The sequence below is a fragment of the Tachypleus tridentatus genome, chromosome 11, assembly GCF_004210375.1.
Source record: "Tachypleus tridentatus isolate NWPU-2018 chromosome 11, ASM421037v1, whole genome shotgun sequence".
NCBI lineage: Eukaryota > Metazoa > Arthropoda > Merostomata > Xiphosura > Limulidae > Tachypleus > Tachypleus tridentatus.
Genome location: NC_134835.1, coordinates 50,259,452 through 50,272,723, shown reverse-complemented (window position 1 = coordinate 50,272,723; position 13,272 = coordinate 50,259,452). Strand labels below are relative to the sequence as shown.

At 33.2% G+C, this 13,272-nt stretch overlaps 1 protein-coding gene across 1 annotated transcript in view; it reads right to left on the bottom strand.

Moving 5' to 3' along the window:
• Positions 1–2,121: 2,121 nt before the first annotated feature.
• The window catches only part of LOC143232135 (uncharacterized), a 33,036-nt gene continuing 21,885 nt past the window's right edge, over positions 2,122–13,272 (bottom strand). Inside the window, exons 5-6 of the mRNA XM_076467223.1 lie at positions 9,502–9,541; positions 2,122–2,251 (exon numbers count right to left, since the gene is read on the bottom strand). Of these exons, the coding sequence (XP_076323338.1) occupies positions 2,122–2,251; positions 9,502–9,541 (170 nt within the window). The remainder of the gene's footprint in view (positions 2,252–9,501; positions 9,542–13,272) is intronic.

The window sequence follows — 13,272 nt, the reverse complement described above, 5'->3', positions numbered from 1 at the left end:
TTGTAATAAGTAATAAACACTATTAGGGTCCATTACTCTACCTATTTTATAAATATCTCATGTTGTCTTGATACAAAAGTACTCCCAAATTATCACACTGCCTCCCCCATGCTTCACGGCAGGTAATATGCATTGGGGTATCTTTTATCTTTTTTCTGCCAAAATGTGCAACCTCTGCTTTGAATCAAGTATTTAAAACTTGGACTCATCTGTCCATAAAACTCTTTTCCAATCATCAACAGTCCAGTTTTTGTTCTTTTTACCAAATTTCAGTCTCTTGAGAATATCTGAAGAATAAAGTAAATGTTTTAAACTACTACACAACTAAATAATCCATTCTCCTTGAGTCTTCTTAATACTGAAGATTTAAACACTTTTCTATCATTTGATACATGGTTGTTTATCTCATGCTTGAAATCAGTGGCAGTCTTCCTTCTGTCCAGAGGGCTGCATAAATAAAGGTACTTAACACAAGTTCATCAAGTTTAGGTGTTCTGCCTCTTCCTTTTATATTTTCAAATTTACTCGTCTCAGCCTTACGATTTAAGGTGTCTTTGACAGTGTTTGGGGAGCAATTTGTTGAAGAGTCTAGCATAAAGCTTTTATTCAAACTCACTCTCTGCGTGAGTGCATGTATGTGTATATAAATGTAATATTATGGCAAAGAAATAAAGAAAAATAAATTGTAGTCACAATACCAAGATCTAACACTGGGGTAAAAATAATAACGTGACTCATTATGGCATATGCCCTAATCGTTTTAAAGTACTAGGAAATAAGACCTACATTGTGTTGGGTTAACACTGTCTATCTAGTTTAATCTCAACTTTAGCAGCTTAACCTGCTTAAGAAGAAAAAAATACCAGATGTAGGTGCTCTAGCCCACAACATTCCAAATCTTTACCACAATTTGCTGTCTGTACTCGTGTGTGAAACAGTTTGCATACAAATCTATGGAGTTGTTAACCAAATAGGTTAAAAGATAACATCTTCAGAAACTTGCTTATGAGATTATTATAGAATTTAAACAGTTTATTAACTGACTTAATCAGATCACTTTGATTCCAAATGAAAAAAATGGCCAAATAAAATAAACATTTTTCACTGCATATAAAAGTTGAATTTGAGAAAAGTTACACTTTAGTAGAATTCTTTCTATTCATTTTTAAAATGATATGTAAAGCATTTGATTTACAGTTAGCTGTAAATTTGCTTATGATGAATCAAAATACCATGTACAGTAATATCAAAAAGAAAAACTGGTCTGAAACTTCTCAAAAATTTCAATTCTTATCACAAATGGGTGCTTATTCTCATAAAGTTACGTTTACTTAGAGGAATTCATGTGCATTTACATGTAACTGTACCAGGTTTACAATATATATGACTAAATTGTTGCATTTTCAATAAATAAATACAAAATACAATGATTTGATACAGAGCAAACACTTTATAAGGCCAACAGAACAAAAATTATACCCAGTACTTCCAATGAAAATTGGAAAACAAATTTTTACTGAGTTAAATCTTATGAAACGAGAAAAAGAATGGAGAATGAAAGTAAGTCAAGTTTGTGAAGTATTGAATTTATACTCTGAAAATGAACCAAATAAAATACAAAAATGCTAAAATTTAATGTATTATAAATGCTTCAGAGTAGAAACTAAAAATGAGATAATAATGATTTATACAGTAAAAAAAGCTACAGTCTTGCCAAGAAGTTGAGCTGATTATTTTACTTCGACAGCCATATGCATTTGCCTAGCTTATTATCAGCAATACTACCAGTACATTCAAAATATTAGTCAATCAGTCTGTCAACAAATGATAATATTGTCAGCAAATAGACTGTTGCTGAATTGTCTGTTGACTAACAATATTGTCGATTAATTGTCTGTTGCTGAGCTGGCTATTGCCCAGTTGATCCTGAAAATAAAATTCTGAATCTGCTAATACACTTTGCAATTAATATGGTAAAACCAAAAGTATCTCATAAACACAATAAAACCAATTTATTGATTTATTACCTCAACAACCAACCACTATTCCAACTGTTAGTAATCATTTAAAACATCAGATATTTTAGATTCAGGTCATTATTGTATACAAAACTTACAATATCTATTTACCTCGTTTTGCTCTTAGCTCTTTTAACCCTGCTTTAAATGTTTCCAAATCTATGCGTTTTGTTTTACGAGTCCTCACTAGACGTTCAGCTGCTAGATGTCCTTTCAATACTTCACTTTCCAGTCTGTAATCACAACAGAGTTATTAACAATACTCATCCATAATTTAATTTAAACTTTGGCTTCTTGTGTTGGCTGCTAAAAGTTTTTAGTATAATGGACAAAAAATGTGCCAAATAACAATTAAACATCTATTCATTACAGAGTTATTCATACTAAAAATAATGGTAATATTTTCAACATTTAAAAATGTAAAGACAAGGAAATACTGTTTAATTTATACATATTTAACACCGTTAATACAGTACTTTAATACTAGATAAAGCAAATTGATAAAAAAATTATTAATGCCCCTCAATTCACATAATTAATTATGTTATTAAAATTTAATTATCATTAACAAAAGTAAGAAAAATATTTAATGCTCATTTTAGAGTGTACAGGGTAGCCTAATAAACAATTTTAAAATACTTAATTAATTTACATTTACAATTTCATTTACATTCACAAGAATTTTTACACTGTGAATCTAATTTTGTCTTAATTTTTCATTCATTTAATTTGTTTGAGCAAAAACTAATATAATATATGACAATATCATGTAAATATTAACAAAACCATAAACAACCCTATACATTAATTAAGTAGCAATGGAAATGTAATAGCATAGATATATAAAGAACTGTTTTTTAAATATTTTATTGTCTGAAAAGTTCAATAGCAAAATTAATTTTCTTTAAAGTTCTCTTGTGATGAATGATCAAGATGAACAATTTTGCACTGATACTTTTTTCAGAACTCTAGAAAAGTTGTGGTTTAATTTTTGATTAACAAGTTATAAGATGAATCATAATAGCAGGGAATAATTTAAGACAGAAAAAGACAGAATAAATTCTAATTCTTGATTTAGAAATGTTTGGGTAAAGTGTGAAACTTGTGTCTTAACTCATAGCCAAAGTTTGTGTAAATGTAACCATGTTACTGCAAATATTTATGACAGTTTTAGCACCAAAATGAAATTTAAAAACAATATCTAAACACATGCATAACTACTTTTTCAAACCATTTCTTCATCTTACTTCCTACACTATTTTCTGATGCCACTGAGTTATAGACTATCACATAGTTCACAAGAAACCCTCAATGATGAAAAGTGTGAGAATGCAATCTGAGGTAAATAATTATTTGAATTCAATGAAATATTAAATTGATCATACTGCAATGGACAACATCTTTTGTAAAACCTTAAACACAACAGAATAGCATAAAATAAAGTTCCTTAAATAAACATTCAACACACACACCATGGATGCAAAATTTTAAACATCTTTACAATAGTAATGCTCAGTCACAAGAATGAGAATATGCAACAATAAACACCCATGTAGAAAAGGAGTGATTAAAGAACCATATAGGCACTTTTATGAGCATATAACAACTACAGTTACTGTCCTTGAACAATATACCTGTTTATAAACCTTCAAAAGGTATCTATACTATTAATATGGTAGACAAAAGTAAAGGAAGAAAAGTAAGTAGACCATTGAGGGGGCAATTAAAAGAAAAAATAACCTAAATCAAAGGAAATTATTTCCAATACTATAAAAATACGGCAAAGAAGAAGATAAACATATATAGTGAAGTTTCACTAATTCTATCTGAAAACACTCAAATTAATGAGGCTATAATCAATGCCGGAAAGAAAATGAACTTAAGATCACAGGTATAATCAGTGGCAGTATAGGTAAACTGATGGTAGTGATGAACCAATCCAACCACCATTGGAGAACTAAGATGTACCACCTAATGCAGACTGGATGATCCAGTGAATTGAAAACCCCGATCCATTAGTTATGCAGTTACCAATAAATGGTCAACATGCATAGTCAACATGAAGAAATAAAAAAACTGAAGAATGCCTACCTCTATAAAAAGAGTTAGAACCATTCACTCAAGTAAGTGTCTGACTGCCCATTCCATTGCCTGAAGCCAAATGGGAATTTGGTGAGCTTGGCTTAAAATATGTTGAAAAACACATACAGTCATGCAGGAAACATATGGTGCAGATACTGGGTCAAAGGATAGATCCCCTAAAAGCAAAACCTGATTTCTGCACACAAAACATAGATAATAGTAGGAAGAAGTTATAGATGTGCATCAGCAACATTGAATGTAGTCATCCAAAGACCTGGTGAAAAATTGAAATGTAGGTTAAGAAAAGAACTCCATTGTGAACATGGGAGGATTAAAGAATTGGTTGTGACAAGAAAGACTGTCAATCACCTGCCAATCTCTTGTTGTCTTGAGCACAACAAATGAAGGGTAATAAAATCCCAGAAGAATGGAACTGACTCTCACTACCACCCCCAAGACCAAAAACCCACTGATAACATGATAGAAAATATCTACACTCCACTAATTAGTTGGGAATGGAAAAAGTACAAATTGAGAGAATAATAGAAGTGGAGAAGTGAATAACAGGCCAAGCCCAATGCCACAACTGGAAATACCTATGGCTCTGCTCTGAAGGAATACTGGGTGCCCATCAATTGTAATAACCTTGCTCCTACAGACTCCACCAACCAAGGGTAGACACCAATGTCATTGGTGAAGCCTTGACACTAAGAGAATTTATTCTGAGTATCCATAAAGTGAGGAACAGAACTCAGGGGTTGGGAAACACGAGGCATAGTCACAACTCTATGACCAACAAGAGCCAACGAAAGTCTAGAGGCTAACAAGGAAAAACAAACAAGCAACATCAATTATTGGCTCCAATATCTTTGGAACAGCAGAAAATATCAAGGGACTAGCAAAATAATCCTTGCTAGTGTAAGAAAAAAAGGGTGTGGAAAGAGAAATCTCTTGAAAAAGTACAGAGTGTGACAGACCAAAAACAAAAAGTGCTGCAAAAAGAGAATCTAATGAACCCACACAAACTTGGATTCACCTGTCCATTAAAATAATTTTAATAAAAATGAGCAAATGACCATGTAACCTATACATGTGGATGTCTCAAAAAATTACATATCTCCATGTAGTATCATAAGCCTTCTCAAGATCAAAGAATATTGATACAAGATGTTGTTGTTTGAGAAAGGCTTCTATGATTGATGTTTCAAGTCAAATCAGGTGGTTCATGGTAGAGCGCTATCATCGGAACCTACACTGGGAGAGCAAGAGGAAGCTCTTTGTTTCGAGAAACCAAACAAGATGAGCATTAAACATCCTCTCTAAGGTCTTACACAGACAGGTCATCAAAGCAACTGAATGGTAGTTTGAAGGAATCTTGGAATCCTTCTCAGGCTTAGAGAGAGGTAGGACAATAGCCTGGTGCTAGATATCAGGAAAAACATTCTCCTGCCAGATATAGTTAAAAACAAATTAGAAGAATGGCAAGAGAAGCAGGAGTAGGTGATGCAGCATCTCGTAGTGTATATCACCAGGCCCAACCAATGTACTGCCAGACTGATTAAGGGCCAGTGTGAGTTCCACCAGTGTAAAGAGGCGATTATAGCCATAGAGACGATCAGCTCGAAAGGAAAGAGATAATCACTCTGACAAAGTGTTGATGGCTAAGATGGTGGAGGATGAAGTAGAAGTGCTAGATACCTGGCAAAAGCTTTCACTGAGAGCATCAGCAGTGGTCTGGGTATCAGTTACTTTCTGGCCATCAGGGAGCAAGATTGAAAGGCTGACAAAATTATATTCCCCACTGACCTTTTCAATCTTGTCCCATATGACTTCAGAACTGATGGTAGAAAAAAATGCTGGTTATGAATTTAATCCAAGATTCCTTCTGCTTTCGACGTCTTACCTGTCGAGCATAGGCATGGGCCTGCTGGAAAGTGATACAGTTCAAGAGCGTGGGATACCTATGAAAAGCATCCCAAGCCCATTTTTGAGCCTTCCATGCCATGTGACAGGCTGGATTCCACCACAAATGAAGGTATCGTGGAAAACATGTCAAGGTTTTAGGAATACATTGAGCAGCTGCCTGTATAATACAGTCAGTCACTGCTGCCATGCAGCCATCTATTGATGGCTTACAGACAATGACAGGATCAAAGTCTGAGTGCAGTGAAAAAGGTCCAGTTGGCTTGATCCAGCCTCCAATAGAGCTCGTTGGTCGGGTGGCATTGAACATGGCCAGTCTATTTCAAAATGATAGAAAAATTATCACTGCCTGTGAGAATAGTGAAGAGTGTATGACAATAAGTATAAGAACCAGTACTGAGTAAAGAAAAGTTGCAACCTGAGATCATATGCTCTATGGAGCAATCCCTCCCATGAATATCAGAACCTCCCTATATGGGGCTATGTTCATTACAGTATCCCAGGATTAAAAAGGATGATGGCAACTATTCAACAAGAGTATCAAGGTCTGACTGATCATAAGTCTCTTCAGAAGATGAGTAGAGAGAACAAACAGAGATGGCTACAGCCTCCAAGGGTATGTTGAGTGGCAAAGACAGGGTGAGATCATGCTGATCAACCAACAGTGCCACCTCTCCATACACTCGTCCATCACACAACCTGTCATTTCTGTACAAAGAAAACTGCCAAAAGGTGACTGTATCAAAAGTTTTCAGAAATGCTTCCTGTAAGAAAAGACATAATGGATAGTACGACACAATCAGTGGTTTGATGTCATCCAGATTAGAATATAAACCTCGATAGTTCCATTGTATCAAGGTGGCCATTTTTATTTGTGTAAGCAAATTGAGTGGAGACATCTTATGTTTTCCACTACATCTTTATTTTCTTTACTCAGGGGAGGTCTTTCGACCTACATGGATCCTGCCCTGGGTCCATTGAACAGATATTTGTCATTAGAAGAGGATTCCAGTGACCATGGACAAGAACAAATTATTCTTTTGCATCTTGGAGCAGGAGAAGAAGTACTTGAGGATATGCTCATACCCAAAACCAAAGGAAGTGGATCTTGGGGTTTGTTGGAATGAATGTTAGGGACAAAGATGGGTGTTGACATTGATTCATCAACTTTTTTAACCACGGGGTCATATGGTTTGAGAAATGATTCTTTTGGAGGCATAGAGAGATCCGTCTGCACTCCCACTGTAATAGTGGAAAGAAGTGCAGCAGCATATGTCCGAGATGAAGTGGTGGACAGTAACTTTTGATTCTCAAGGTAAGTAATGTATTGAGCTGTCTTCAAAAGCTGCACCTCTTTTTCTTCCAAACACTTAGAGCTAAAACAAATGTAGGATGGGTGAGAGCCATTGCAATTAAAGCAATAAAGGTGCTTTTCACACTCATAAACATTGTGGTTCTTTCCACCACAACTAGCACACATCAAGAAACCATGACATGATGTTTTTGAATGACAAAACCACTAACACTAGAAACATCCGAGAGGGTTTGAAACGTATGGCCATACCTTGAAATTAAGATAACCTGCCTTGATGGTTGCAGGTGGATGCAGTGATGTAAATGATAAAATGAGGACATTGGTCAGCATCATAATTCCATCTTTGGGAGTGGAGATATGCCTCACTGCAGAAATTCCTTTGGTGGCGAAAAAAGTGAGAATTTCCGACTCAGGGATGTTCTTCAAATCCCTCTCAACAATAACTCCTTGTGACGAATTCAAAGTAGCATAGGGCATCACCTCAATGGGTACATCCCCAATTGCCTTTGCATGTAAGAGGAGTTCATTGTGTTTAGCTGAGGATGTTTCCACCAATATTTCACCAGAGAAAAGGCTTTTTGACTGACTTTGGAGAGCCTGCAAGTCCCTTCTGAGTAAAAAAGGGAGACATTTGCCCTAAAAGTTTGTCTAAAAGAGAATGTAATATAAGAAAATAAGGTGTAGGTTTTACAGATGTTGAAGACTGCTGCTCAGAATCTTCAAGATGTGGTCGTTTACCTATGGAATATTTTTTTTCATTATTTTAATTAAATTTTTATTTAGGAGATCAAAAAAAAAGAATGTTTCAACACCCACTGACCCCACCCACCGTGAAGCCCTACAAGAGGATGCACCACAACACCAAATAAGGACATTGCAGCAATGCCAGTGTTTCATGAGCACTATACCCAAACACCAACATCAGATACAATGTCCACAACACATGTTGAGATCATCCAACACTGGTACTTGGTTGACCCTAGCTCAAGTGGACCAGCTGAATGACCCTAGAGGATCCACCCCCTATGCTACCCATCTACTACAACATCAAATACGATGTCCACAATACCTGTTGAAAACATCCAACACTGGTACTTGGTTGACCATAGCCCAAGTGGACCAGCAGATTAACCCAAGGGGGCCACCTTAAGGCTGCCCATCTACAGGTATTCAAGGCCAAAGTGGTGTGTTAGGGTTGGACCCCTCAACCACCCGGCTCCTAGCCTCCCCTTTGTGAGTTGCCATGCACGATAAACACTTGGATGGATGTTTAGATCCCAGAGGAGGTAAACTGAAAGAACAGAACCTTCTCTGGGAGGTCCTTTCACCTCATACAGGAATTCACATCAAGTGGTCTTTAGTGTGGGCCCAACTCTCTGAAACAAGAGAGCACTGTCTAGAATGTGACAAAAACTCACCAACTTTGACAATACAAAAGTTCTTCACTGTAAGTGTATATTATTTATTTGCATTTCTGTTTCTTTCCTGATTTCATCTACACTTTGTTGTTGTTTTTCTCTAATTTTAGCTATTTCTCTTCCATTTCCACAGAAACATTGTTTCAATTATACATGATATTCTGTGCTCTGTATTGTTATTGCTGACTTTTAAATATTACATTTTTTTCTGTGGTTTCTGAAATTGAATGACATTGAGAGTTAACCTCAACAGAAAAGAAAACTGTTGCAAAATGAAACTTCTTTTAATTCATTTCCTGTTAAAATACATTTTAATTGTATCCATATAGCTAGTTTTCAGCTGGGCATGTTATGAGGTTAATCATTGTAAGCTCATGTGTTTTGTTATCAAAATTAACTGATGAGATATGAAAAATAAATGTGTTAAATCCACACCTATAATATGTGAAGAGAAACTAAATGGTTAATTTAGAGCTTGAAAAACTGGGTAGATATTCTTAAATACTTTTTTCTACCACAGGAGTAAAAGATATGTGGTTGCATATCTGAAAGCTACAAAATGCTATTTAAAGCTTCTATGTAAAACCATATGAGAATAAACATTCAGAATAAATAATAAGAATAAAGCTGAAAATATTAACTCATACATTGCATTAGTTGTTTAACTAACACATGTAAGGATTAAATTAGTTAACTATCTCTATATACAAGCAGTATTTTCTTATAATTACAAAAGTTGACTTACGATAAATTTGAGATATCCTTGTCTTCAGCAGATGATATTTCTTTAAAGAAAACAGAATCAGTGAATTAATTTGCTGTATACTCATAAAATATATAAACTGTAAACAGTAATAATATAAACTGCATGAAACACATATGCACTTTAAAACTTAAAAATTAAACATCTTAATTTAGAATTTCTGATGACTATTGAAACAAGTGTTACAGATGTTTTAGCAACAAATATCAATTTTACGATACTTTTAATAGTAATAATTATTGGCTATACAATGAGATACTAATTACATAAGTCATAAAATAAATACAATAACAACATACTACATTTACAAATGTATTTCATTACTACCATTAGGCTAAATGTGTTCAATATCATATATCTTACAACTTGTTTTTGAAAAGAATGATGTAAATAATGTTTCATTAAAACTTCATTTGTTACAGCCTTGTTAAAACTTTTTATCAAAACATTTGCAGTTGCAACAAAATTTCTATTTCAATTAAAGTTATGATTTAATTCTGTGAATTTGTTACCTGTTTGTTTCTCTTTGTCGTTGTTTTAGGCAAACTTACATCCATTATTTATCCTCCATAACTTTCATACTATATTATCAATACTTATGATTAAAGCAAGCTACCTAAATAGATTACAATTCAAAAATAACACATTACTCATTGTATTATCCTGGTTCAACTAGGAATATGGAATTTTATACAACAAAAACTTATAATGGATTAATTCAACATTTGAAATGCTTAATATCAAATGTCCCTTAAAATTCCATAAAAATGTTAAATGATATACCCTACTACCAAGGAAAATATTGCAGGAATTGTCACATACTACATAACACTGTTGTTTACAGCCAGTGTTAAATGGAATATACTATGAACAGGGGTTTCACTAAAAAAGAAATGTAACACTTATTTAGGATTACATACAGGATTTAAAACATTTGATGAAATTTTTCTAAAAGGTACTAAAACATTTACGAGAATGACAGTGTATTTTAAGAGCAAATCTTTCCCATAAGTACTCATTTATACACTTCTGTCAGGCTGTTATCTTCACATCTCAGACAAACCAATTCAGCCATGATTTCAGTTCTGCAGCATTAATACTCCAACAAATATTAAAGGATCACTAGATAATCAATTGGAAAGGGCTTGTTCACACTAGTTGCTTTCTTTACCTTTATTTCTAGTTGAACAATATATGACATCATATTGAACCCACAATTTTCCTTCTATTGTAAACTTTCTGAAAGATTTGCACATAATCACTGAGTAATGAATAGTTTAGATCATGAAAATTTGCTTAAATAATTCTGTCAGTCTCTAAAATGATTAGAACCCTATAACCTGAGCACTTTTGAAAAGTGGACCTTTCTTGTCTAAGGGCAAACTCATCAGTCTACAAGTTATTGTTAGTTTAATGTATAATTGAATAATTAATGTACTGATGACACATAAAAAGAACATAAAAAAGTAATGATTTCCAATGTGCATTGCCATAAAATGCATAAATCAAAATTAGAGAAATTACTAAATGGCTCAATCTATCAACAAGCTTGTGAAATTCTATTAACTCAAATATACTACTGTGATTGAAATCTTGTTATATAGATTAAATTACATAAATTTTTTCTCACTGGATTAAAAAAAAATCACTTAAACCACCCTTCAGAAATGTGTTCGTTTAGTTTACGTACAAAGCAATATCAAGGCTAGTTACTTGTAGTTCCTGCTAATAGATAAGTGGTAATACAGCTAATTAACATCACCACTATCAACAGTTGAGCTTCTCTTGTCCAACTGAATAGTAGGAACTGGCTATCACTTCTGTAAGTCATGCATGACCAATATGTAGAGTATGTTTTTGAAGAAACAAAATGAAAACCATGAATTCTTAGATTTTCAATCCAAGCCACTCATAACTATCACACTAAACACAACCTAATAATAATAATAATTCAGTTTCCATTCTATTATGTACTTTAGTTTAAAGTTATAATACCCACACCAGCCAACTTGAGAACACAATTCAGCTTCCAGATCACTGTTAGTTAAATCAAAAGTTCTTAATATTAGATCTATCTGTTCATATTTTGTATTGTTTATTCAAAAGATTTTTGAAAAATACTTCAACTCAGAAACTAATATCTCAAAATTATACATTATTTGCAACTTGCAATGAGTATGTACAATATACTTCCTTTGGGAAGAATTGCCAAATTACCATTAAAATCTAAAGGTTTTCTTTTTTAGACTAGAGGTCTCTGTTATCTCTGAGAAAAAAACGACTGATAACTTTGTATTCTTTAGCTTATCATTTTTTTAACTTGATCTTGATAAGAGCCTATCTGTTCTACTCCTCTTTCCCAAACCATAAAAGCCTCCAGAACCTTTTGAGTAAAAACAAAAACTGTAATAAGATTTGAGGTTTTCTTTTTTCTTTCTAATTAATGAAACTCCTCTCTAAATGTAAATAAAGTTTGTGTATTTGTATAATGACTTTATGATTTCATACTTGAATTTAGACTGACTTCTACTAAGTCACCAAACTCCTTATTGAGTTATGTACTGTATTGTCATTAGAGTTTATATACAGAAAACTAATGTGTGTGTGTACATATATTATTATTATTACTATTACTTGTCTTATACAGCATCTTAACTAGGCCTACAGTTACACTAACATTAGTGGCAATAAAATAAAGTTGCGTAATGCAAACCTGTTGAACTGTAGAGGAAGCAAGAAGTGTTTAAACTAGTGTCCATATAAATTTAGTATTGTTTCATTATTGTAGATTTAAATTTTGTTTTCAACTTTATTCTACATATAAGTCATAGCAATAATGATTTATGTTTAGTACTTTTCTTATGTGCTATTGAAGCACATGTTCCTGTTAGTGTATGATTCTACAAATTTACAAATTCCAAGCACTAGATTTAGGCCTATATACGAAATAGGTCATAATGTATCCATATTTAGCCTCTATTTTACACTGATAAGACTTTTTTTTTTACAATTTAAATGTTTGTGTTGTTGTTTTACCAGTTGGAGGCTTGACATCTTGTAATGTGCATATAGGTTAATGACTGCAACATTCTTCAAAATTCAGGAAATGAGAAGAATAAGATGCTACTTACAATACACAGATAAACGTTGATGGATCTGTTACAGTGAATTAACTGATTACTGACTTTAAAAAATTTTTAATCAATTTATATGTTATCATTGTCAGTGAATTCAGTTCTATTTTTTTGAGTAGTGTTTCTCAAAGAAATAGAAGTATGAAAAATGTAAATATATATATATAATTGAAACTGTTGTATCAGCACCTATCTTGCACGTATCAGCAAAAATTAGGTTAAAGCTTATTTACAGAGCTTCAAAGTTTCAGAAATAAAATGCTTTTTCAACATCAAGTGTACTTAATTTTGTAAATAATACAAAAAAGCTTGTGTAACAATAAAATGTGTTACAACAAGAAAGTTTTGTTTATGACTGATATAAATTTCAATCTAAATTTATCTACTTCAATGTTAGCCTACAAAGCTCTAACTTTTAGTCCTACTGATGGTACATGCCTAATATTTGAAAGCGTCAAAACACAATCAGAAACCTAAAACAGAGGACAGTTTTGGGTGTTAGATGTGAATGCTCCTGATTATAACAGAAAATAAAAATCAACTAAAGCAGTAAAAGCACACCTACACTTTTAAGGGAGATAAATATTTTTTTCATACAAAAATATTTTCTGGCTCTGAC